Source organism: Cydia pomonella, chromosome 2, assembly GCF_033807575.1.
Source record: "Cydia pomonella isolate Wapato2018A chromosome 2, ilCydPomo1, whole genome shotgun sequence".
Lineage (NCBI taxonomy): Eukaryota > Metazoa > Arthropoda > Insecta > Lepidoptera > Tortricidae > Cydia > Cydia pomonella.
In genome coordinates, this window is record NC_084704.1 from 23155826 (window position 1) to 23183579 (window position 27754).

The window sequence follows — 27754 nt, forward strand, 5'->3', positions numbered from 1 at the left end:
TTGTATGTCGAATCGGTGCAAATTTTATGTCATTAACTTTACCTACATTATGTAATATGTACATAGTTTTGTGTACTAATTATACCTACCTACATAACGCATGTGAGATCCGATTTTATTGTATGGAAACAGTCCTCCGCCCCTGAGGTCATCACTTGGGCATAGGATCCTTTCTCCCACTTCCTCAGCCATTAAATCGTCGCAGTTCACATTCACACTGTGATTACCGTGCTGATTACGGTTATAATAAATACTACATACTTACTTCATGAACACAACCTCGCGTGCTTCTTGCAAGCGAATAATAAGACAGTTTTTATTAGTATGTAAAAATTGGCTTCATTAGGGAAGTGGGACGTCTAATTAGGGAGAGGGGTTTTGGTATGACGCCCGCGCGGGTTTGTAAGTATACCTGCTGCAAAGGTTGTCCATCGCCATTCAACGTGATAACGCGGCTAGTGTGATGGCGACCTTTGCGCCAGGGACAACTCGAGGAGGACTTTTTGATAAAATTTTACTGTTGTAATTTTTTGCATTATATTAAATTACCTGAAGCTGATGGTCCCGGGTTCAAATCCTGGTATGGGCATTTATTCGTGTGATGAGCATGGATATTTGTTCCTGAGTCATGGGTGTTTTCTATGTATTTAAGTATTTATATATAATATATATCGTTGTCTAAGTACCCTCATAAGCCTTATTGAGCTTACTGTGGGACTTAGTCAATTTGTGTAATAATGTCGTATAATATTTATTTATTTTATTTATTTATTATTTATTTATTACAAACGCCTACTTGAAAAAAGTATATAAAGGCTAGTAAAACCTAATAAAATAGAAGTTAACACATAAAAGAATTTTAAAAAATCAGAAAGTTGTCGCCAAGGAGATATCTGCAAATGAAAGACCCGGTTGTCGTTGAGATTCAAGATGGCGAACACGTCTCTAGAATATTTTTTTGTGTTTTGCTCATTCATGTAGTTTAAAGTGTAATATTGATAGCTTATTATGCAGTGAACTATCGTAGAAGTGTGCAGCTAATGAAAAACTAATCTTGAAACGCGTTTAACCATATTTTAATCAACACCCGGCAATCCATCGTGGCCTTTAGTAAAGTCCAGCTATCTCTTTACTAAAAGCAACTACCGAACAACGACATGCTCTACGAGCACACTTAAAACTTACAACATAACTTGATATTGGCAAAATCATCATAGATTTGATGGAAGCCATATTTTAAAAGAAGAAGAAATGAAAGACCCGACACATCCATACATTTTGACGTAAAAAGTAACCCATCTTCAAGGATTTCGTCAGAAGGTGAAATGGATCATGTGACACGATGAAAGAGGCTACACCGTCGTCGCATCTGTGAATGTAAATCTAGTTTTGTTTCACATGTAACCTTGTTACTTTTATCGGAAGAAACTAAAGCAAGAGTACCTACTACACTACACTTAACATACGTACAGGTTTTCAGTTAACATATTTATAGCCAAAATGAAAACCCTTCATTAGAAATCCCCATTTACGTATGGACAGTGAGAGTTGAAGGGATGTATACGAAAACAATATATGTACTCGTACGTTCACTAGATATTAGGAAACCAATCAAACTAAATATCTCATTAAATATTACTTATTAGAGATAAATATCATATACCTAGATGAGTATATAAGGTGTAACAATAATAGTGGGGAATTCGTTAATGGCATATGCTGTATTGTATTCTGGTTAGGAAAAAGTAGAAGGAAATATTTTTTGACGTGAACTGTTTCTTCTACTACTTAAACGGATCTGCACTATTTTTGTTACACCTGTATGTGGTCAATAGTTCAGAAATATACTATTGCACATTCCAAAGACTTTTATTTTAAAAAAACATGGCTTATGAAATTTTTGTAAAATTTTGTTAGTCGGACTAAAATAACTCTGCATGACATTTGCAATGACAAAGTGTAACATATCACCCTTAATGTTAAATGGCTATGAAAATATGTCGTTTATAATGACACTCCCTCATTTTCTTCTATTCTAATCAGTGTAAAGTTAACTTAGACGGACTGTAGTTACCTAAGGTCTATGTGGAGAAAACCGGCATATAAAATTAGTGGTTGAGAAGACCGTCATTGGGCAAGAACTCTTGTGTTTGTATTCGTACGTCGCTCAGACACAGTCAGAATGGAAGAGCTTCGCTCCTCCTGCTTTACCGACCTTCTGTAAGTAGAGTAGGTACATAGGTATGTATGTGTATGTGTACCTACAATCGCAAGAGTTAGGAGCGACAAAGGAGCTTTTAGTCGGTCTTACCTGATAGAAAGTCTTACCCACATCGAGCTTTGTGTGGAATTCGTCTTATTATTATCAGAAACTATTTATCAAATTGCAATGAATAGTCCTTAATATGCGTGGAAAATGAAAAACACATTTGTATTCATTACCCCTATATTTATTTACACACTGTATAAAGTTTTTCTGACATTTAATCATTATATAAATTATTACCTTAGATTCATCAAATATTCTTAATTAGCTAAAATAATAACTCCTTTAAAATTAATTTAAATGATGAATTTAGGTTGCTATTTTTTATCACAGTTTCATAGGTAGGCATATAATTGATTTAATTAAATTGCATACTTCTAAATTATACCTATACATTACACATAAACATATAAATGTGGAATGAGGCATATATATATTACAAATGTATAATTTCATTTCTTAAATAACATTTGTACAAATTCGTATAATATGGTCTTATTTTTGCTAGGTGATTTTCCTATCTTCTTAGGAAAAATCCTGGGTAGAAATATCTCGGATTTGCAGGACCTGCAAAAAATAACGTACATATATTAAGTAAATATTGTAAATTCAGTATTTCAATCCTTACGCAAACAGAGTTTTCATTTTCTGCGGAAATACATACAACTTTAATTTGTGAATTATTATCATTTTCAGACTCTTGGACTGGACAAGCGTCCTATTGAAATTTGAGAGAAATTTTAAATTAAATCATCTGTCCCATACTAAACGTATGAACACGTATAAAATCGGTATAACGACGATATCGATAGTGTAAAGCAATTCGTTAAAACAATGAGTACGACCCGATGATACGAATATTATTATATCAAAATAAATTTCTTTAGTTACTTTACTAAAAGTCAAGTTCAATGTAATATACGAATAATATTAAAAATAATTAAATATTGATGATTAAAAGACCCTGTGTGCTAAGCAAGATAATTTTTAATATGTGATAAAGAGTAAGTATAAAGTGAGCCACTTTCATTGCTCCTGAGTGGAGTGATTGTGAACCAAGATTTGGCAATTAGGTTTTAGTTTAATATCATAACTTTTTAAGAACAAAGTTATGTCTCCCCGCTGTTTAACGACTGCCGGTAAAAGAAAAATATACTTAAAAGTTAAAGTTATGCCTATGCGAGACAATACGGTGCGGATACCCAAGTACAACAGAATGTTTTCTGTCTATTTGTAATGCAACGTCAAAAGCACTGGTTACAATTTATCTACATTGCGCGACGGTTGAATACAGCAGTTCGCCGCTGCAGTTATCTTGTGGGCAATAAATTCTTAACTAATTTTATAGAGTCAGACCAAGATAAGTTGGGAACGATTTTGACAGCCCAGACAGTGCAAGTGTTATTTTAATCGTCAGACTTCCATGAAATTATCACGTTTACTTAACACTTGCACAGGTTGGGCTATCAAAATCGCTGTCAACTTAGCTTGGTCTGACTCTAAATACGAAAGTAACTCTATCTGTTATCTTTTCACGCTTAAACTCTCTAAACAAGTAAACAAATTTAGGATGGGGGTAGAATTTACTATGGAAGTTGGATTTTAAAGTTTCTATTTATAAGTAGTAGGTAAGTATTTCTATGCACATAACGTCGCGTGCAGTAAAAATTTAATGAGCAGAAACGTCTGCGAACGATGCTAAGAGTATTAAGCTTAGAATAAATTCAATCCAGAGGCCGTGAGTTCAAGTCTCACCCTAGCCGGTAATTTTTCCACTTTTAAATTTATTTTTAAAAAATGTTCTTATTTTATAAAAGGCATATCGCAAGCATATCGTAACATAGTTGCAGTAGTTGTTTGGCACAATAACACCAAAAATGTATATTTAATTGCTCTAGTATGGTCACATCAGATGAAGGGGGCACTCCAAAATTACACACACACCACACTGTTGCCACCCTTATTCAATGGAGGTTACGGTCGATAATGGCACTTGTTGTATGGATTTCACGCCCGCCGGTTCGGAAATGCACAAAGTTTCCTTTTGTGGCGTTGCTCATAACTTGATTTGTGACGGGGCAACCCTTCAGCGGGTTCCGGCGCGGCGCCGACGCGACGCGACGCCGCTTCCGCCCCGCGACGTCACGACACCAGCCTCGATAACTTACGTATTTCATCACAAACAATGTGGATACTAATTAAACTCAAATATATATCTATTTTTAACAGAGGCAAGTAAATGATAAGCTTATCAACTCCGTTTCGATTGTACATGACACTAATTCCTTGCCTTTCAGCTCTGTACTTATGACGACTAGTATCTGAAGCTATTTTTAACTTAGGAATGTAAAATCAGTTCCGTAATTGTCTGATATGAATTAGTCTTTGACATTTAATTGCCTTTGCTACAGCTATTTTACCGCAATGCGAATGTTAGTACTTATATTACATTACATGTTTTGGTGCCGGCTGCAACTAGTCGCTAGACATTAAATTACGTGCAGTATCTAAATTGAAGCTAAAACTAAAATGGTACTCAAACCGTTAAGTTTATATTTTACAATTATTATAACGCGTTTCATCTACAGGATGTACAAACGTAGTAGGGATCCGTTATAGGGCATATTAGGTATCATGTTTTAATTAGGAAATTGTAGAAGAATTTTGCTGTCAAAAACAATTTTCTTGTACTTTTTCCTAATCAAAACACGATACCTAATATACCCTTAAACGGATCCCCACTCTTTTTGTCACAACTGTATACTCTACAAATTGCATGTTAATTTGGTAAAGATTACCTACATCATTCGTTACATAAATAATATTTCGACTTTGCCAATCTATGTTAAACGTTCGTTGGGTGATTTCATACATTAGTTCGATTTCGAAATAGGTATGCTAACCCTTTACACTTATAATTTCAAAAATCGGGCACTGAAATAGGACACATCCACAAATCCATAACAGCGGTAATAATGGACAAAGGCATTATTGTCACTGTTATTTTATTTAAAAATAACTCACTACACATTATAGAAACACATATATCTGTACTGTGAGTAGATCTGTAATACAAATCTAAAAACTTATATGTCGTTCAATTAAGTACAACCACACACACCGTATACACACACATAGGTACGTATGCACCCTTGAAATTAACGGAAATAAAAAAAAACACGCTGTATAAGGTGCTAACGAATTATTGTCGTTTCCTTTTAATTGATTTTACCTAAAATCTAAACATTTTTAACCGCCAAAATAGTTTATTACAAGCATATTACTTTTTTAAGTAGGTACTAATATACAGTATTTAAATAACTAAAAACCAGTTACTTAATCCCGAAAATATGAGAATGTTAGCTATTGAGAAATATGAAAATGGTAGCTATTTTAATAACATTCAAGACTTTACGGCAGATCTAAAAATAATATTTTTTCTATTATTTTGAAATCTGTGTATTATGAATCTCATGAATGACAGCCTCTAAATTGCAAGTCAAAGACAGGCGCAAACTTCCTATTTAAGTTTGAATTTCCGCCAGGTTACAAATAAATAATATACAAAACGCATGCGCTATGTCATTGACAACGACCATTATTGAAATAATTACCTAGGTTACTCATAAACCGTTCTCAAAGCTATGAGCGTTGTCAATAACAACGTAGTTACATATCAACAATGTACAGAACGCTGCATGCTGCACGCTCTTGTCATAGAACACTAACGTAAATATAGTGTGCATAAACTGTAGAGGCAGCACAGAAGACGTCAGATTTTTGGCGCGAGGTTTAAATGTGAAGTTAGCCCACAAGATGGCAGAACCTACTAGAAAACGTACGAGAACGATAGATGACAGCACTTGCTTTGGCGTGAAGTTTCAATGTACAGTCACCTACAGAGAAAAGGTAATTCATAGAAGTTTGTATGCAAAGGTGCTAAGCTAATAGTATTGCAGACTTTACATGTTTATGTTTCCGACTCTGGCCACAAGATGGCAGACTCTCCAACGCGCACGGTCTCTATAATGATGTTACAAAGACCATCAACCAACTGCAAAAATAAGGTAAGTTGAGAAATTTAATAAATAAGTAAATGCCACAAAACATGTTAAGAAGTTGCTAAAAATGCATGATATTACAATGTACTCTAGTTCCCAATTAACCAGTTGTAATGGTTTCCATAGGCTTACATCTGTATAAGATAATTCAATTATTCTTTATCATAGAGATGTTGACAAGAGTCGCGAATGTATAAAATGTTACGTTCTTACCATAGCAGGGAATATTTGAATGCTGGAAATCATATTTTGTAAATGTAAATATGCATAATAAATTAATCAAAAGCGTTAAAAATAATGCCGAGTATCACGTGACTGCAAACGCCAATCGGAGCGCGTTACGTCACCGTGCAAGAAGCATCCACATGCTGGCACTTCACATGGCTAAATTTGACAAATATTCGTATTGCATCTTTTTCCTTTGACATACAAAACAAAAGGGATGCAATACGAATATTTGGCAAATTATAAAGCCAAGTGAAGTGCCAGTAACAGACCAGTTGTCAAACCTGGCTAAATGCATAACCTTGCAGTCCATTGCAGTCACAATAAAAAGTTGTCAAACTGTCATGTTCATTGACAGTCTTTTATGGGCTTATCTGCTTGTACAAAATTCGTTTGAATTGTTACGAATATTACGATGGAGCCTGAATTTATCACAGGAAATACCTAGTTCAAATTTACTAAAAGTAGATTCTTTGACGTTGACAAGTTTATTTAATAAGATCAAGGATTTTTTGTCTACTCATATAATGCTGTCTGGGCAAAAAGCTTATAAAACTGCCAGAGTTAGAAACTTATTTTCAAGTTTCCGGAGCATATCCGTTTTTCCGCGTCTTGGTTCTATTGTTTGTTTACGTTTCTACATTTCATTCAAATATCTATAACATACGTGAGCAATAAACAGTTGTCGAAATACGAATTCAGAACTTATAGAAACGACTGGGGCCTTATTAAATCAAGTACAATAATTCTGAAGAATTGTTTGACATTTTGTAACACCGCACCGCTCGCCGTCGGCAGGTTCAGATTTCAGATTTTTATTTGCAAAAAAAGGGTTAGTTACAGGTCTTAAAATACGGTTAATCATTGTTCCACCTTTATCCGCTATCTCAAGACAGCATGCAAATTTTTAAATTATTCTTAAAATAATACAACATTCATCTATTTACACAACACATTAATTATATACATTTATATATAATTTATTACTATTTGTGAGCTCTGTATGTGAAAATTATGCCAAATAATAAGAAAACAAAGAATTAATCATCATTACATTTTTATATCTGTCATCATGTTTTTATAATTCAAAAATTCTTTTATCCTAGAGTATATCTATCCTCACACCCTAGAACCTAAATGGTCGCGCACTGTCCGGTTTGAAAGGAATCTCCTCCCGTGGACGCTCCGGCTGTGGAATCAGAGCGGCTACCGGGAAAATCGAAATTCGTCAATTGCGGGCATTTTTCTCTGTCACTCTAATTACGTCTTAGTGAGAGTAAAAGATAAAGATCCCCGCAAGGCGGATTCGCGGTAGGCCCCCAGCTCCCTGCCGAGGTTTTTCCTAGGGGCTAAAGTGTGGGGTTCTTCAAAAAAGGAGTCTACAGGTTTTTAAAGTCGGCAACGCGCATCAGGCGGGCCGTACGCTTGTTTGCCACTGACGTGGTATTAAAAAAATACCAATATGTTAACAACATGAGTGCGTCACACCACTTCTTGATACCTTTGTATGTTACAACCTACAACACTAGTTGTAGTAAAACATTTTAAAATTTACTGATTAATTTTACTACAGGGTGTCCTTACACAGAGTTCCGAGATTAAAATCCGTTCTGTTTAATATTTAGAACTTAACAGATCCATTCGTTCCATTTTTTATGAACCTTACCATTTAAATGCTTAACGATACGAACCCGATACACCTAAATATTCACCTAAAACCACTAGCCTTTTGCGTCAAGTTATTTCAACCCTTTGTAATTGGGTTTGCTGAAAACTCCCGATGACTTCATTTGTATTTTTGGTCCACCCACACATTCAAATTGCGCTTTTCTAATCTCGCTGGCCCTAGCTCACGGTCAAACGCACTTTAATTATGAAATTGACATATCACGCCGCGCTTGGGGCAGCCATTTTGATTTAATAAAAGAGTTCGTACTTATTAAATTAATTGAACCATCCCGACCTTTTCTAACTGGACCGCTGCTGTTATGATATTTAACTAATACATATTTATGTGTTTGCTCATTTTTAAACGTAGGGCGTCGAGACGTGTGTGTATTTGTTATATTTATTCATCGCTAAACTTATTCTTTGTTTTACCCGAGCCCTTTATAATAGGGGTAACGTTTCACCCTGTATATTTTGGGTTCAGGCAGTAATTACTTAAATATGCACACAAATATTAAACTTCTAAAAACATGTTGAAATATAATCTAATTGAAGATGCCTACCACCTTAGGCTCTTTAAAGATAATATTTTAGACCTCATGAGTAAGTCGGTCAGAACTGCCGGGGGAAAATGTACATAACAAAGTTAGACGTAACTTCTGTTTGGCAATGAAGGTATTCTAAAACACCAGTTTGGATTGGAAACCAGAAAATGTACAGTCATGAACTTCAATTTGGGCCCACTTACGGAGTAATATCGTATAGTTAATTACACACCTTAAGAGCTACTATTAAAGTTTGTATATCACAATGACAGCGCTTTGTGCATGTTTTATACGCAACTATAGCCAACCTGACGAAACTAGGCTGCGATGATTATTTCGGAGTTTTAAGAACTTTTCATAACGGGGCATCCAGAATTCCAGACATATCAAATGCGCGAGTGCGCACGTTGAGAGGCTTGCATGTGTTGCAATTTTCGACCGTAACGAGGTATATTCAGGTTTCCTATTCGCCAATTTTGCCCTACATCCTGTTTTTTTTTTTTCATTTCAGCCAAAAACGGCTGTAATGAAAACCGACTTGTTTAGCAGTTCGAAGTAGGTAATATAATAATGTCAACTATGATTTTTTTCTTTATTTACGTAGAATAATATTATTGGGTAATGTAGTCCTAAACTTTTTAACAGTGCACTAACTATACTATACTAGCACTATTTTCCAAAAGTTATACACAAAAATAGCTTAACTTGAGAAAGATAATCGATATGTCGGTGGCCGATCGTAAGATTACGCAGATCGTAATGTTCCTGTGTAATGGCTCCTCTACACGATGGACCATCATAGTGGCCCACTAAGCTGGGCCAGCGTGTAGAGAGGGTAATGGTGTCGGATGGCTTATGGCGCGGCGGGATGGCGATAGGATGGCCGCGGTGTCAGTGTCATCAAAGGTAGTGGGCCAGCAATGGCTGTACGCATCTATCTCTTGTCGAAATAGTACACTTTAAAATTAAACTATAATTGTTTTCACGAATAAACCATTATTATGATTGAAATTAAAAATAATCATGTCCCAATGTATTTCCGATGTTTTATTTTGGCTTGTAATTCTCACCATAAATTTAAGGAGTATTTTTTTGCCTGACATCACCAGGAGACGTCAGAATTCCACGCAATTAAAAATTAAGGTTTAGGAATATTTTTCTTTATACAAGTATTTTAGAAAATGAATTCTACAATCATTTAACTAAAATATACATAAAGATACGTAAAAAGAAAATAAACTACCTAACGAAAAATATCAAATTCGCAATACGAGGTGGTGGTAGTATCTGCTCTTTATAAGTAAGCAAAATTGCTTCCAAAAAAATTGCTTGTTGGACTCCAACTTAATTAAAAAGGCACTGGTATTTCCTATTACGTAGGATTCTACTTGAAAACTGGATATTATTCGTAGAGCTCAAAGATTCTAACTCTAACTAGTTTGACCTGGGCCCATTTCTCGGACGGCATTAGACTAATATTATTAGTCCAAGAACTGTCAAATCGTATGGGTTACCATGGTAACACACTAATAATATTAGACTAATACCGTTCGAGAAATGGGCCCCTGGCCGGTACCCATGAGACAAAAAAACAAGGAGGAAGACTATACGTAATTTGGATATTTATTAGTTTTATTACGGTTGAACAGGTTTTATTTACACGTGAAACCTGATAGTCTGTATAAGAAAAAGGTCACTGTCTGTAGGTAGTTTTTTAATCATATCAGTAACAACTTTCAGCAAACTTTTATTTACTTACCAAGGTTAGTTCACAAAAAGCGAACTGATTTAAATCTTATTTAATACGTGTCTCCAATGGTAATTGCTATTAAATTGACTGTTCTATATTAAAACGTTTTGTAACAACTCACTCCATTGTCTAGTGATATTAGGGGCCTATTTAAACCAATTATTGACTGGTTGACCATTCAAAAAACCAAGTTTAGAAGTTATGTTTGAGAATTATCTCGACGTTTTTTAATACAGTTGCTCAAAAAGTGCTAATTCTCGTAGCAGTTTAGCGTGGAGAAAGTTTGATTTTGCGAACTAGTGCTTTTTACTTTTCCACTTGTTCCAATTCATGACTACTTATTGATGAGTGTTAACGTTAGTTTCCTATAAAAGTCGTAATCAACATAAAAACATACTGTTAATGTAAAAATAATAAATATAAGCATATTTCATATTTTATTACTTACCTCTTCAACATTATAACACGTTTATTTTTTAATATTGAATATTTTAAAACCGTTCTTAATAAGTTGTCTGAATAGAACGGATTAGCTGCCGAAACGCCTGTCAAAGCAGAGGCGTTTTCTTACTGCAAGAATGTTTAAAGTTTCCAAAGGCAACATTCGATACAGTTTTCATACAATTTAAATATACGATACACAAATAATTGTAATTAACGATACTTAGGTAATAATAGTATAATATTTTATATTTACAATTGTTTCTGTCTTATAGAACATGCATAAAAAAATACTTGTTGTTTTTCTTATTTTTTTGCAACTGTATTAAAAACGTCGTTCGACACACGTGCGGAGATTTCATTCTTCACTCATCCCGAGTCTTGCCACTCGCCTGCGGCACGTGGCAAGATATCTCGGTGCTCGTGAAGTAATGACATACTTTCCGCACTAGCATCGAAATGTACGATTCTAACATCAATGAAATTGTGTCTTCATTTAAGTAAAGTACACAGTATAATAACTATTAAATTATAGTATTTTTTGCAACAGTTGTATAAGAAGGGTCAAAAAAGGCGAGCGGCGTGAGTTACAATGTGAGCCGGAGCCGAAGACGTAGGCGAGGGTCTCTATTGTTTCCCATAAAGTTTTAAGTCATAATGTATTGTTTGTACGCATTTTCCTGAGCCATAATTTGGTTTTTCTCAGAAACGCGTAACTTTTCAGGATTGCCATAAAACAAACCTAACTTAACCTAACCTATCTATAGGAAAACCTAAGGAAACTCCCAGCAGTTACTTTAGTTACTTAGTACAGGAGTTACTCACCGTTAACTTTCCAGAAAGTTAACGGTTTCAGAGTTATGACTAATGATAATATGACTATCATTACATTAAAACTTCCGATAATTATGCGAAAGAAAGGAATCCGCGTAGGCGAACATTGTAAAGGAATCGCCACGAGCATTTTTTGACCTACTTATACAACGTTGCATACAATCCTTTCCTACGAGTCAACAATAGTAGATTGTTAACCAAGGATGGAAAGTAAACCACCCCGACCCGACCCGAGATATTTTTCACTTCGTTCGAGCGCCAATAGTTCGAGGGTGAGATGGTTACTTTTACCCGAGTTAAACACTACTTTTCATTTTGACTATGAGGAAACACAAACACAAAAAATGTAGGTTTATTATAGATATATTTCTTTAGAACAACTTACTCGTATTAACAGATACATACTTACAGCGATAGGTAAACGACATAAGAACAATGAAATTAAATTACATAATGTTTACAGAGAAATTTGAACAATTCGAAAAAGACAAATTTTTAAGAACGTTTAAGAATCTCTCAACCTATTGCGGTCGTTCACGTCCTAAGATATAATATTTTGAACTACAAAGTTTCCCCTTGAACCTCCGCCTGACAGCTGACTTGATTTTATCAATTGAATTCTTTACCTCGCTTCCGCTTGAGCAACACTCGCTTACTAACTCAAGTCGTGATTAATCGAGCCGCTGACAAAAGATACTAATAAACATAAATAAAGTTAAGAGGAAAAGTAATGATCCGGCACGGTGAAGGTTAAGCGTGTAGCCGGAACGAGTTTGGCATTACCTTTGCTGCCCCGCTGCCCAAGTATGGTTTGTGGCTTAGTTACGTTCTGTCCACTATTGTTTATTGGACAACTAATCATCTTAAGCAAGTATTTCCTTACGTGTTATATTTTTTATCAAATTTAGGTATGTCTATTTCCATAGATTTATAATTAACATAGATGCCTAGTCTCTACATCCCTAGTGAAGCCATTTCGAGTACGACATTATGTCGCACTCGTGTCATCGTATCCGAACGGCCCTCGCAGTACTCAAGGTCGTGTCGGTTTGTGTACATCTCCCGGTTATAAATTAAAAAACACAAGAAAGATGGTTGTTTGTGCGGTGAATGGGTGTCACAACACATCAGTGAATAAAAACAAACAGCCTGATATAACATTTCAGGCGTAAGTATCTTGTTTAATGTGATATTTTTATGTATTTGTAAATACAAAAATACAAATTTTCGTCAGTCGCCATTACTTATGTTGCCAGGTGATATGAATCTTTATTCCTCCAAATGAGGCATGACGATTACATTGATAAAATAAAATGCTTACTTTAAGTTCCTTGTATGACTATAGAAAATTATATACTTTTTTAGTTTTTCATTCTTTTATTTAAAATTATGTTTTGTCTTTTATAAAATTACAGTTTAAATTCATATTTTTATTTTGTGTAATATTCGTGTTAGATTTCCGAATGATCTACTTCTATCTGCGAGATGGACGGAAAGTTTCAAGGGTTATTGATATGTTGCTAACAGTATTTTAACGTCACTCTTTGTAAATAGGCTCAGAAAATTATTGTTATTATTTTGTGCACGTTTGTAAAATAAAAAATAAACATTTATTTATTTAAACCTTATTTTACAAAGTACAGAAATGCAAAGTCCCTAAAAGAAACCTTGAACGCTTTTGCTACAAATTTAATATCTACATACCTACACACTTCCAAATGAAGGATGTGGTTAAAATCTCTCTACTCTGAGGGGAATAAATTAACACTGGCAACCCATTTTTGTATATATGTGTGTGTCGCTGAGCGTAAGACACGAGCGTCGCACGCACACATTGATCGTGTTTCGGCTTCACTTTTGCCAGATTAGCCTCATGAGGACTAACTGTCTATGTGTGATAGGTCAGTGTCTATTTCTATAAAATAAAAAAAATGCAAGAACATAAATAATGGAAAGATTGGGCATTAACGAAACTTGAATTAACCATTAATTGCGTTATTAATGAATGCTTTTATTGAAGTAGAGTTTGTCGTAACAGCCGTCTTGGCCAGAATGTTAAATATGTATGGGATAAAAAACTATGTACACTGTATCTACCTACATTGTAAACCAATTTCTTAGGATGACATTTTATCACAGATAATTTGAATTCACCCAACACCATGCATGCATGCATTGGGAAATATTTACTCGGTTAAAGTGAGGTATGACCAGATCAATTTGGTATTTTGATTTTGGTAAACGAACTTTATTTAATCGCGTAAACATTTAGTTAAGTCCCTAAATTAAGATCTGAACTACAAACATTACTAAATAATCACACAATTGCCTATTTTAAGTCGGTTCCCCGTCCCTGAAATTTTTATTTTGTATTTATTATGTATGGATTTATTTTACAATTTTAATCAATTATATTTTATTCTAGATTAGTTAGGTGTTATCTGTAGAATATTAACAAATAAGCATATATAAATTCTTTAAAGGACTGTTTTGTTTCTAAACACTTGCTCTGTTCAAAGATGATATTTTTCTCTGCCAAAAAATAAGTACCAATAAATTTAAAAACTTCTTTACAAAAAGTAATAGTACATCTAACAGTTATTTATAGGTGAAACAATATTTTACTGTATATTCATCATTCTGTTATTTACTATTAATAATCACTACGAATACCAACCCTACGTGCAGTGCTATCAAGCATATTCATATGTGCAACTTAATCTTAAAGGAATCCATAATAAAACAGTTAGCAATAATTATTGTTTATTATTACAATACTTAATAAATACAAGGTACACATTCTTTATATTTTACATGTCCACTCATAACGAAAACCGAATAACAAAAACAAAACATTTGCAATATAAACTTATTATTACACATTACAGACAGTTATGTACATACATAATACAAACAAAAAATAATGAACTAAAATGTATTAATGTAAACCGCCAAACTAGGATACTGGGATACATGCACAAAATACCCATGCATTTATACAACTACGTCTACAATTATAAAATAATTTACTATTTTCTATACTAACCCCGCATACTATCACAATAAAATCCAATCAATCTTTAAAATGGTGAAAAATCAACTTAAGCGAGTTCTACTAGCCAATTTAGTTTTTCACTGTTCACCAGAAAAGAAAACATTAAAACCATACCTAATAAGTGTTATACACTAATTCATACTGAACAATTAGCTTATACATCGAGAATTTAGAGTAAAAAAGAATTTTATTAAAGTTCTCTCACAAATCACTTAATATCAGCGACTGCGCAAGAATAAATGCTAATTAATAGCACCATTTTAAAGCTGCTGAATTCTGAGGTAAGTTCAGGGAAATCCGAGTGCGTTGTGGCATTACATGAGAACAATAAATAATTATCGTATTTAAGAGCTTAAGCCGCCCATTGACTGACCTCTGCAAGGTCAATAAAAAGGAATCGCTATCGCTTATTATAGGATAGGTTAAGTGCTCAAATGTCAATTAATTGTAACGTTTTATTTCGATGCCGTAGTTTTAAAACTAAAAATATTAAGAAAGAGACCACGCTGTGCTGTGCTATTTGTGCAAATTGCTCGCGATCTGTTCAGATAATTTTCGGTCTAAAACACTACATTCTTCAGTAAGTACGAAAATATGTTGACACTAATTTAAATAGCCAGCCAACAAAGGAGTAGTAGTTATTGTTCCCATGGTTATTAGTACTAACTACGTTGACTAGTGAATCATCGGCCAGAGGGGTAGGTTTTACCTTGCGAGCCCGGGGGCACGAAGCCGTAGCCAGAAGCGCCGACCACCACGCCGCTGGTCTGGGACGGGTCACCGGGCGGCGAGGGGGGGAACACTACTGGACCTGAAATTGATTACGACAAAATAAATTTAAAAAAAAGATATTATGATGATTTACACTGCATCAATGCCAAACTTGGTCGCAAATTCCTTTCAGATTTTGTTTCTCCGTATCTTCTTTCAGTATCGGGTCCGGCTATTCCACGCGATATCAATATCAACTGTCGTAGATGCGTTATGTTGAATTTAGATACATATTGATAAAATTATTAGCAACATTAAACGTAAGTACTTATTTTAAACGAAAAAATTGCCATAAGAGGAACCCACTTTATTAATTTTTTATCGTAAACGAATGACGACGAGACGTATAAGTTTGATCACGGTTCAGCCTCTTTACATAATAACTATGTTAGCGAAATATATTAAGCAATTCTCATATCAAATAAATATCCTCTTTTAAGACTTAATTACACAGAACTGATGTAAAATGCAGAGAACACTTTCTTTATTACATAAACAAAAATTGGGTTGAATCGTCAAAAATATTTACGATTACGAAGTTGAAGATTGAATATTGGCGATGCAAAGGCTTTGCATATTAAAGTCGTGTCATCGATAGTCTATGTTAATCAGCGGAATAACAAAACATTATATTTATTAATAGAATGGCAGTGGTCATAATCATAAATGTAACAGTTCGATATGTTTTATTAATTAATTACGTAATAACTGAAAAATATAATGAATCCGAATGATAATTGGCATTGAATTTAAACTGAATGTTTTATAAGTTTAAAATACCCAATGATTATTTATTACCCTGATTAGGTATGTCGTAAGTACTTAAAACTTGGTTTTAATTATCTTTAGAGAATAATTGCAGTTACATTATAATGGATCGGTAAGAAGCTTGAAATTACGAATTGCGGCTAGGTATTTATGATTCAGAAGTCTGTGACGTAGCTCTTCGAGCTATTTCAATATTATACCGATATGACCTTAGATATTGGACAAACTCTGAAATCCCACGTAGGGTTACTTCTCAGGAATGCTCTGACGTTAATATTTTTTTAATTAGAACAAAAAATATTTTTTTTTTTCGAACAAGTTATTTGCAATAATCGACAACAAAAAGAAACACACTGTGTTAATCTTTGGCAGTGTTTTTGACAATTTGTTCGAAATATTTGATAATGATGACATTTATCAAAAGTCAGAAGCTTATTAGTGTCATAAATAAAAAAGATAATCAAAAAGGTCGAAGAAGGTTCCATACTATTCTTTGAGGATATTACCTTAGGAGCTACTATAACACATACAGGCTGCTCCAAAGTAAAAAATGGTAATGTGTTAATTTCTTCGAAGCCGCTGCACCGGTTGTTATGATACTTTGTACACTGGTTCTAAATACCCTAATGCATAAGTACATTTCGGCTTTGTCCAATGGCTAGGGACACACTGTATAAACTTAGTTAAGCGTACAAGTGTAACAAGCGTTGGGCTACCAACGCTTCATGGGTTTAGGTACTTAGAACGGTCACTAGCGGGTTGAGGTCGGCGGTTCAAACGGTTATGCATGAAATACCATTTGATATTTACCAGTCGCTTTTGGTGAAGGAAAACATCGTGAGGAAACCAGACTAATCCTAATAAGGCCATATAGTAATACTAAAGAAAATTGATTATAACAGAGAGGTAAAGTCTAAGAAAAAAACGTGCCCCTTAGTTTGACATCTAAAACAGATGGCGCTGTACTGCGTCATATGTTTTGCGGTCACTGAATTGTCAAACGTTAACTTTTGACAATTAGACAGATTACCGCAAAATGTATGGAGCTGTACAGTGCCGGGTCTCTATTGGTTCCCATAAATTTTTAGTTCCGATTTTCTCAGTCCATAACGTTTTCTACCATAATTTTTATTAGTCATATTGTTAATAGTCATAAAATTTAACGACATAAATTGTAGATCCGATTTTTGCAGGTGATCATTATTGTTAGTCATAATATTTGTCGGTCATAATATTCAAAGCTCAGATTCTATATCATTACATAATGTAGAAGGTAATAAGCTTGTTTATAATAATTGTCGTAAGGTTTATTTTCGCAAGGTATAATGATCGATATTCACTTGATATCCTATATTTCATGTAACTTATTAATCCATTTCGTGCCGCCAACGAGTCGACGGAGCCCCGCTTCGCGGGACTCCTATTTTCGCTCTGAGGGACACAAGGTAACTAACGAACCTACCTGGGGAAACATGATTTTTTGTTTGGCTTACTGAGTTTACCTCTGTTTCCTATATTTCATGTAACTTATTAATACATTTCGTGCCGCCAACGAGTCGACGGAGCCCCGCTTCGCGGGACTCCTATTTTCGCTCTGAGGGACACAAGGTAACTAACGAACCTACCTGGGGAAACATGATTTTTTGTTCATGTTTTGTGTAATTCACTTTAGTAATTAAAACTATATGAATAATAACCATTAGTCCGTTAAAATGTATGCCTTAAAATATTTCTGAATATTAATGCATAGGCCTTAGAATGTTATACTAATCAATTTTATAACTTTTTCGATTATAGTATTTAATATTATAGAATGATAATGTTCGAACTATTAAACGTTATGCTTAGCAAAAATTATGACTATTGATCTTTATGTTCTTTAATTATATGGATATCAATTTCTGACTATCGAAATTCGGAACAATAAGAATATGGGAAAGAAAGGGATCCCGTACAGTGCCATCTCGTTTACGTGACAAATTCGAAACACGAAATTGTCTTAGATTGTACGTATCTTACTCAATCATTGTATCTTTGGTAATACCAAATTCAACTCGAAATTAAAACTCTCCCCCCATCAATCCACAAATGTATATGTACTTTGTATTAATTGTGCGACAAAAACTTATCCAATAGACTAGCGTATAAGCTAATCATAACGTAAAACAGTCAATAAACGTTATAAGGAAGCACCATCCTTGAATGACCATTGCCAAACCTGACATTGGTCGGTCGTAAACAGAGCGCAGCTGTAACGCACACGCATTGCCACTTCCACAAGAACAATTAAATCAACTACGATACAGTCGTGATCTGATACCGCGTCTTGAGAAATTAGTTATCATAATATACAATCATAAACTGCAGTTTTTAAATTGCATTAATTGTTATTTGTTTTAGAAGGGGGCAAAGTTGTTGTTGCAACCCCTCGTGCTAATATTGATATCCGAGCAAGCGAAAGATTCCAAAATTGAACCACGTTTGAAAATGGAACCTCTCGTTGCGAGGGTTTCAAGGTACGAGGATTAAACAAAGTTTGCCACCGAGTGAAACATACAATTTTTCACCACACCAACGGGAGGACAATATGAACTGTAGAAGAGAGTGGATGGGGTTAATGACTTTCATAATTAATATCATGTGCAGCTATCATATTTAGCAAATAGGCAAAATAGGGGCTCTATCTACCGCAAACATGCCTCAAACATAACAAAAATAAAATGCAAGCAAGCAGCGGCGACTATAAATTTTAAATATAATATTTATATTTACATTAGGTATTCGTAATGAATTGAGATTAAATTTACTTAGGGAGCACTGCACACCAGCGCGTGTTGCGCTTCGCCGAGCGCGACCCGTCAATCGGACCCTTCTAACCGAGCGAGTGTGGCGAGTGACATGCTGTTGCAGCTACACAGCTACTTGAGCAGAAAATGTGCCACATGTGCTTTGGAAGATTGCTATTTGGGTGGTCAAATCAAGGAAATACGATGAAATATAAAAAAGTTGGACTATTTTAGTCACTACTTGTTCGCTAAATCTAAGATATTTTAAGACATTTAGGTCAAATTAATTTATTCATGAATAACCAGGATTGGTCCTTAGGTAAATGATGACACAAAACCAATTTACATTGTTACGCAAGCTAACCTTCCCTATGTAAACATATCTGCACCACAGCTTCATTCAATACTTACTCATTGAATATTGATCACGCCTATCGTTAATTTAATTAAGTAGGTATATCCTGTTAGAAGATTTCTAAAATTACTCAATAAGACGATCTAGTTAATTAACGTCTTGTTAAATATCCGTGTATTGCTTTATCGATTTCAAGAAAATTTTACTATAATCTTAGTAACATATGCTCAGAATTAATAGCTTTTGGTTAGCCAAATGACAACGGATACCTACTTGCATTTTCGCTACACTCAGATACTAACTGTAGTGTATATATGTACGTGTGAGTATATAAGTGAGTATAAGAAAAATATGAGTATTTTTGTTCACTGTTGGTATAGTTAGCATTTATATTTTTACAATGGTTGATGATATTAATCAGTTGGCTATTTAATATAATTTAGAAAATAGCTATTTACTCGTTCAAATAACACGATGCCAAGTGTTTTTGTTTTTTTTTATATATTTATTTCATAAAAATATCTGATTAAAAATCTCAATGCTGTATTACATATTGTTTCATGGTTTTAAGTAGTCAAACTTACTATTTATTACCTGATAGTTCATATTGTTCATAATGAAACTTACGTACTTTAAAAGTCTGGCCTTGATCTTTGACGACTACCTACCTACTAAAGGTAGTAAAAGGGTCTGCCCTTCGGTCCCTTGGGCGGGCAATAAAAATATTTCCTAACAATGTTTATGGGTTATTGTACACACGGGCCTGCTAGTTAGCTGTCATTATCTCCAAGTATAATGCGCATGACTTCCTCCCACTGCTTTGTCGCACCGATATAAACACATATCCAAATTATACTTACGAAACTTGCTCCAAGGATTAATGAGAAGTGTAACATTAGGCCATTATATTGACCACATATTAATGGATGCTTAAATAATCCCACTCGTACAAAAACCTAGTCTTTTGAATTTCGAGTGCTCGATTCCCTTCAATTTATCTCGACTACTATGTTAACGGTACCAATCATGGAACATTTAAGAGAAAATTTGAAGTATTTTTGATATTTCACCAACACCTGTAAAATCTATACCGCTTTACGCTTTAAAAGTTGAAGGTCAAATTCGTCTTTTATGTTTTCTATATATTTAATGAAAGCTACTGCAATTGGTTTTAATATTATTAACCAATTAAAACTGGTTTTTTTCTCCAGTCATGGGATGTATGGCGCCATTCGTTTTGAAAATAACAAATATCAATGAAAAATAAATATTGCCAGCGATTAAAAACTGATGGTAAATACCTGTTTTACAGGATTTGTCTATACCATCCCATTACTGGTGCCTGTTCCATTATAGGGGTGGTCAATATCACTAGATTCCCAATTTCTATTGCTCGTATTTCTAAAATGAATTCGCCGTTTTCCACAGATTTAAAAAAAAATTCGCTCGAAATTAAAAAATCAGCCTCTAGATCCGTTTTACCACAATGTCTTGTAAATGCACTCTTTATTCTTCAAAAACTGGTGAGAAATTTGCATTTTATCCACAAAAGTGGCAAAGTAATTTATGCAAATTTTTAGTGTTTTAAGGTTCCACTTCGCTTAAGATTCCACTTTTTGAGTCACTCGCTACGCTCGTGGTTCAATTTTAGAATAATTCACTTGTTCGGGTATTAAAATTGGGACGAGCAATTAAACAACAAGTTTGCTCCCTTATCAAACGAATAACTATTGCTACGCCATACTTTTGTGTTTTTCTAACTAGAGAGTTCTAATTCATATCGACGCCTTATGCAAATCAGACCGTCACTCAACGGTCAGCGTATTTATACGTAATCACATTACTATAGTTGCGATGACGAGTTGTGACCGTCCTTTAAGACGGACAACGTTACAGTATACTCGTAATGGTTCACTTGCATTAGCCGAGTTGCGATTAAAAGCTATTTTCAAGCGCCGATAATCTCTGTGTGTTTGATACCTGACAAGCAAAGTTTGGACATAATCAATTAATCACTATTCGTAATAATGTAATAAATATTAATTACATAGAGAGATGGTGAATACAAATAGGTCGCAATTAGGTACTTTTGTAATAGCTCAAATTTCAATTGCGATATAATGCGACAATAAGATAGGAGGGATCCTATCAGGCTTGTATCAGAATGTATGGTATACTAATCGCGTAAATTCTTTAATACTATTTAATTTGAGTAGGGAGACATGAGTGATTTTAACCGACACACTGAAAAAAATATGATCTATCGAGCACACATTAAAGTGAGATTAACTGCTTTATACAATATCAACAAATGTTTGAAAAACAGTAAAATACAAAAAACGATAAAAGTAAAGGAACAGTCACGACAATTTAGTTACTCATAACAGTAGAATTTACTGTCTTTTCGGAACAGAAAAATTTACTGATTTGTTCAATAGGGTCCTATGGAACTGTTTAAAGCAATAAATGTTAATGCAATGTCAAGTGTTTTAAATGATATTTTTATCAGTGCAAAACAATTTTGTATAATGAAATCCTCGAGTAATCTTGGTGATTGTCAGCAATGCTGCATAGGTAGATAATTACATAGACATTGACTTTGAAACTTTCATTTTCGTCATATTATGCATGAGTATAACCATACTATAGAGTATAATAACTATATATGTATATAATATGAATTTCATATTATGAAAACTCACTTTATATAAATTATGTATTTTGTGATTTGCTTTAACTGTTTCAAGTTTTGCAGGGAACGGATCGGATTGGTCAATGAAATCTTCTTCCTCCTTCCATTAGTCCCATTTCTATCTGATCGGGCCTCCTAGTACGGCTGCGCCGGGACGCTCCACCCTGGGTTGTTATAGGGGCTAGGTTTTGCGCTTTCATCTCCCTCTTGACCGCCATGTGGCGAGAGATCTTTCCAGGTATTATGTGGGGAATTGATTAGTCAAATAATAATTAAAAAAACATTTGCTATGAGAATGCTATCACTATATGTCGTATTGCTATACTAGCTAGATTTTGATGGAAAAAATCTATGACGTTAAAGTACCTACTATGTTTAGATTAGTGGCAAGAAATAATGATAACTTTGTCAGTCTGACATTTGACAATATAATTATAAGTTGACCATTTAAACTTAAGTTACACAGCTATGAAGTCGCCTTAATCGGAGTTTAAATATAGTAATTTGGCCAGTGTAAAATGGCAATCAACTTGGACTAAGGTAAATTATATTGTGTAACACCCGCCAGTATGATAACCATCGAAATGCAATTGTTTTCATAACAGCCAGGGGCGATGCAGTGCTCTATGTCTTGATTAAAACACTCTACTTACAACACTAACGCAACTGTCATATAAAATTAAGTAATTATGTAATTAAATATTGGCAAATGAATATGGTGTGCTATGCCTAGTTTTATGATTTTAGTAAACCGTTAACGTAACAGAAAAAATACTTGACTAGCTTACTAATTTCCAACAGATTTAATCGTTAGCTGTAAATAACATGGTTGATTAAACAACTTAAGTATTTTTGTCAAATTACTCAATTATTACTATCATTCCAGATACGGTACCTATACTACTAACAGACTAGTTCTGTAAAATATTAGTACAGTACGAGAGGGAATGGGAACACTTTCCAAGCTGGCCTCGCAAGAGTAGAAGATTTAAATCGAACATATCGGCCGATTAACAGCCATCATCTCTAAAAATACAAATCCTTTGAGTACATTGAAATAATATCTAGGAATTACATCTTCATAAAATTAATATCATCAACAATTGCAACAATGTTTAATCTGTTCCGTGCTTGAATGATTGCTTCCAGTCAACAGCCGCTTAAGACAAACCGTGATGATAAGGAAATGTCACGTCCACTAAGCCAAAGTAACTCTCCTCGTTACCTAAGCCCTTTACCATTGTGCAACTTGGCAAAGTAACTCTGCCTATGCTTAAAATATTTCTTTTAGCTTTACTACCATTAGCTTCTCAATTGTATTAATTTCGGGCAGCTCTTAGTACAGTGTAGCTTTTGAACTGATTAGGGCAGATTAGCAGTGTTCACCTTAGTTTTTAAATAAAAATAAGTTTTGGCAAAACTTTAATTTTTGGTACAAGCTTTTATCGCTGACTGTACTTTTCTTTCCCGAGGACAGTAATACTCATTGAGATAATTCTAACAACCACAAACACAGGTTGCGTTGTTTTATCACAGAGTTCTTATGGCCACCATCATCAAATCAGTCATCCGACTTTATATATGCATGCAAATTTTCAGCTTCATCGGAAACCGGTAAGTAGGTCAAATTTAACTTGACCCATACAACATTGTAACTTAAGTAAAAGCTTGTAATTGTATGTTCTATTGCTAATATAAGTCAGCTAACTATTAAGTAGTAACTAGTAAATAATAAAATTGCGTCAGCGAACGCAATAAAAATAGTAGTAAAATTGTTTACTACAGGTCAAGCGGCCACCGAAGTGGCTCACACTTTGGTTTTATTCCTATTAAGGAAGTAAAGTCACTAGTGTAACTACTTACCCATGGATATGTGAAGTAAACAAGTTACTGATATGTTTTGTGACAGTCGGCCCGATTCAAAGAATGATTAAAGCTCGTTAAAGATCTTGGAAAGATCTTTAAAAGATCGATAAATAAACGATATGTCAGCAAAATTGACGTTTATTTCGATTCCGCTGTGATCACAATAAGATCTATCTACGATATTTCCAAGGGCAAATTGACATTGGTTGCCCAAATCGAGCTGTTTCTGTCAATTTTACGACATACGAACGATATCTAAATGACAATTTATCTAAACCAGAACTTATCGTTATCATATCTCATTCTTCGAATCGGGCCGACACACTTATTGTATTCCGATTGTACTATTTCTCATTCGCGTACCATATATCAAGTACAACTTCTCAAAACCTTACTAATGAACACAAACTCGATATTTGTTTTCCCAACAAGTAGCTCCGATTGCTTCCTTCTAACTGCATCATCAGATCAACTTTATGATATCATATTATTATTATTGCATTATCATCGAAATAAATGTATTAGTCAAAATTTCAACTTAATCAGATAGGTACCAAGAAGTACCCACATACGATATACAGTATACAAATACCCGCAATGAAGCTAAACGAAATTGTGTAAAAACTTTACTATGTTCTAAGCTGCACCGATTTTGTGACAAAGTGTGGCAGTGCGACCGTAAAAAATCATTTACGTGGCACTATCACGCCGTAAGTAATTTCACGTTTATAATGGCCCATCCATAATCGAGAAGTAAGTAAAAAAAAGAATCAGTTAGCTTGACGGACTATTAAGTGCTGCAAAATGTAGTCAACGCGATTACGAGTAGGTAGGTACCTACTTGGTTGGTTTGCATTGAAACCAGTTAAACCCACCGCCGCCAGATTCCGTATCTTATTTATGTCATTATTTATTTTGAACTAAGGCTATATATAAATGGGTGTTGATTATACTTTGACTGTAACCACTTGGTTAAACTTGTCACTTAAAATGATTTTACGTTGACATTCGTTAGATATAAATTTCCATACCTAGATTTCCATTTTGACATTTGAAACTGATCAGTGACTAGATTTGGGCGCGCCAAGTATTGCCTTGACGCGAAAATAGATGTGACTAATTTATAATTGTATTCCAGTTGTAAATTTTTTACAATCATGTCAATAAAACGAAATTTAGGTGTTAATCAACTTGTACTGTATATAGACAAGCTGTAGATATTTGTTTAAAGTATTGTAAAAATTGTTTGCATTTATATTCGATATTTTTTTGTATTTAAAAAGTGCATTAGCTTCGTATTTTGATATGTAAATTGAGGAAACTATAGGTCAATTTACTGCTGCTTAATCTACTGATTGATGTTATTGAATGACTGTTTGTTTCTGAATAAATAAAAAAAAAAAAAAAAAAAACGAATGTAATTTTTTAACTCATCTGAAATTGGCTTGATAACGAAGCTCACCCTCGGCCGCTTCTTCATACAAACGTAGTCCACATTTTCCTCTCTGGATATTGAAATTATGGAAAATATTTTAACATTATTTGATGTATATTTACCATAGCTATGTATAATCTAAAAAAAATCTAATAAAGTTAAACGTAGGGTACGTTTGACTTTTTTAGATTATAATAAAAATTATGAGCGAAAAACAGGTTTTATACAAATTTTTAAATGCTCCTTACTCTTATAATCCTTAAAAATTCGAAAATAATCAAACGTAGGGGCATAGCTGTGGTTGACGTATAATAAACTGTGTGCAAATATTTTCAATAATGTTAATATCCAGAGAGGAAAATGAGGACTACCTTTGTATGGTCCTCTACTTTCGTCTTAAGTAATCAAATGAGAAAAATCAGAAGAAACTACTAAACTCAATTAAAAAAATTGGCCCCAGAATACAGTGAAAGTATTGCGACGTATCCTCACTTACCGGTGTTAGCTCTAGGGTCTCTGGCTCCGGCGGCCGACAACGTGTTAAGGAGGGGTCCGCCAAAGTTGGTGGGAGCAAAGTTATTGCTGTAGTCCAGGCCGTAGTCCAGGCTGTACTGGGCCGCCGTCAGCGCGACGCACGCGCACACGACTAATGCCTAGGAAAACCACATGGTCACATTAGTTATGCTAAATTTTGAATTTAAAATATTTGTAAGTATAGAAACATTCTTATAACAATTTGACCTTAATTAGCATCGGTGCATATACCTACACAGACTTGTTTTTGCGTGCTATATTAAATTCAAATCAGTACCGAATTAGCCCCCCCCCCCCCCCTTGGTCTCGAATCGACAACATACCTACATTATTGGTATAAGCATTGGCATATTTAATTATCCTGTTCTTGACACTATCCCAATAGTTGCCACCTACATTCTTACTCATAAATCATTTTAAATTAGGCTTTTAAACGATACGATGTTTGCTTAACTTAATTTAATAATTTCTCATTATATTTTTGATTGATGCTCATAACTCATAACGTTTCATTTACCTACTGTACCGAGATTACCGACACACAAACTTACTGACGTTAACAAAGGATATGACTTATTTTACTATCCAACAAGTTATAATTAACTCTGATTAACACTTGGACGATTTCAGATAACCTGGTTATGAAGGTTGAGGTGGTAAAATAACGTAATCAAATTAAAAATTCAGGCCGTTAGCAAATGAAGCGTGCAGTTAACTAGGCGTTAACTGAATGCGTCGTTATAATTACATGCGTATCAAATCTGCCAAAGTATCTATGAGTGCATCTGAATTCTAAGCTGTTACGACATCGATGAAAAATTATAAATGATAACTTACTCGCGTACCCATGCATAGTATGACCGTTATTGCTTTAAAGTGTTACGATTATTCGACAATCGTTTATTTCAATCATAATATCTGAATCGATTTGTATAGTAATCACGGCTGGTGGTCTTCCGCGGCCTTACTCCACATACCTAACATACTTTCAAATACAGCGGTAATGGCCGATAAGGCAACAAAACCTTTAGTATATTAATATTCATACAAGCAATAGCGAAATGCGATTAGTTTTGTAATAGAGTTGTTGAGAATGAGTATTTCCGTTTTCGGTCAACGGCCTTTGAGTACCTAATTTTACTTTAATAACAACATTTTACATTGGATAGTTATGTTGCATTGTACGCATGACCTTAACGCAGTAATCGCGACACTGATCCAGTAGCAATCCAGTGTTTGCTAATCTGTTGATCCAGGCGAGGAATCCAGTATGAATGTGGGCCAGTATGAATGCCTTTTCTTGACCAATCCAAATCTCTTGTTAGGCAACTAAAATAAACATAGTCTTAGAATAATGAACATGCAGCTGATTAATTATCTCTCCGCGCACTGGGAGGTCTTTCAACATATATGACCGTGGTCGGCAAAACGTCCCACTTTATCACTTGCCATAAGGATAGATTTGCTTGTATCTTTATACGAATAACCTGTCAAGGCGTCCTTATGGCCAGCGATAAAGTAGGTATGTTTTGCCAGCCGCGGTCACATATTTGAGTAATTAACGAAAATCATCTTCATCGCTCGTTATCTTCAGTTTTTCCTTACTCCCAAAAAACCCATTTTAATATAATTACTTAAGTTTTTTGGGACAACTCGCGTGCAATTTTTTGCGAATCGGTTCATGGACAAAAAATATTACTAA

General features: G+C 34.4%; 1 protein-coding gene across 2 annotated transcripts in view; it reads right to left on the minus strand.

The window, feature by feature from the left end:
- Positions 1–2571: 2571 nt before the first annotated feature.
- Positions 2572–27754, minus strand: part of LOC133534683 (uncharacterized) — a 48297-nt gene continuing 23114 nt past the window's right edge. The window contains exons 2-4 of one of the 2 annotated variants that reach the window (XM_061873911.1): positions 26015–26171; positions 15555–15656; positions 2572–2833 (exon numbers count right to left, since the gene is read on the minus strand). In XM_061873911.1, coding sequence (XP_061729895.1) covers positions 2784–2833; positions 15555–15656; positions 26015–26171 — 309 coding nt within the window. In that variant the 3' untranslated portion in view covers positions 2572–2783. The remainder of the gene's footprint in view (positions 2834–15554; positions 15657–26014; positions 26172–27754) is intronic. The other variant, XM_061873912.1, reaches the window with a different exon arrangement.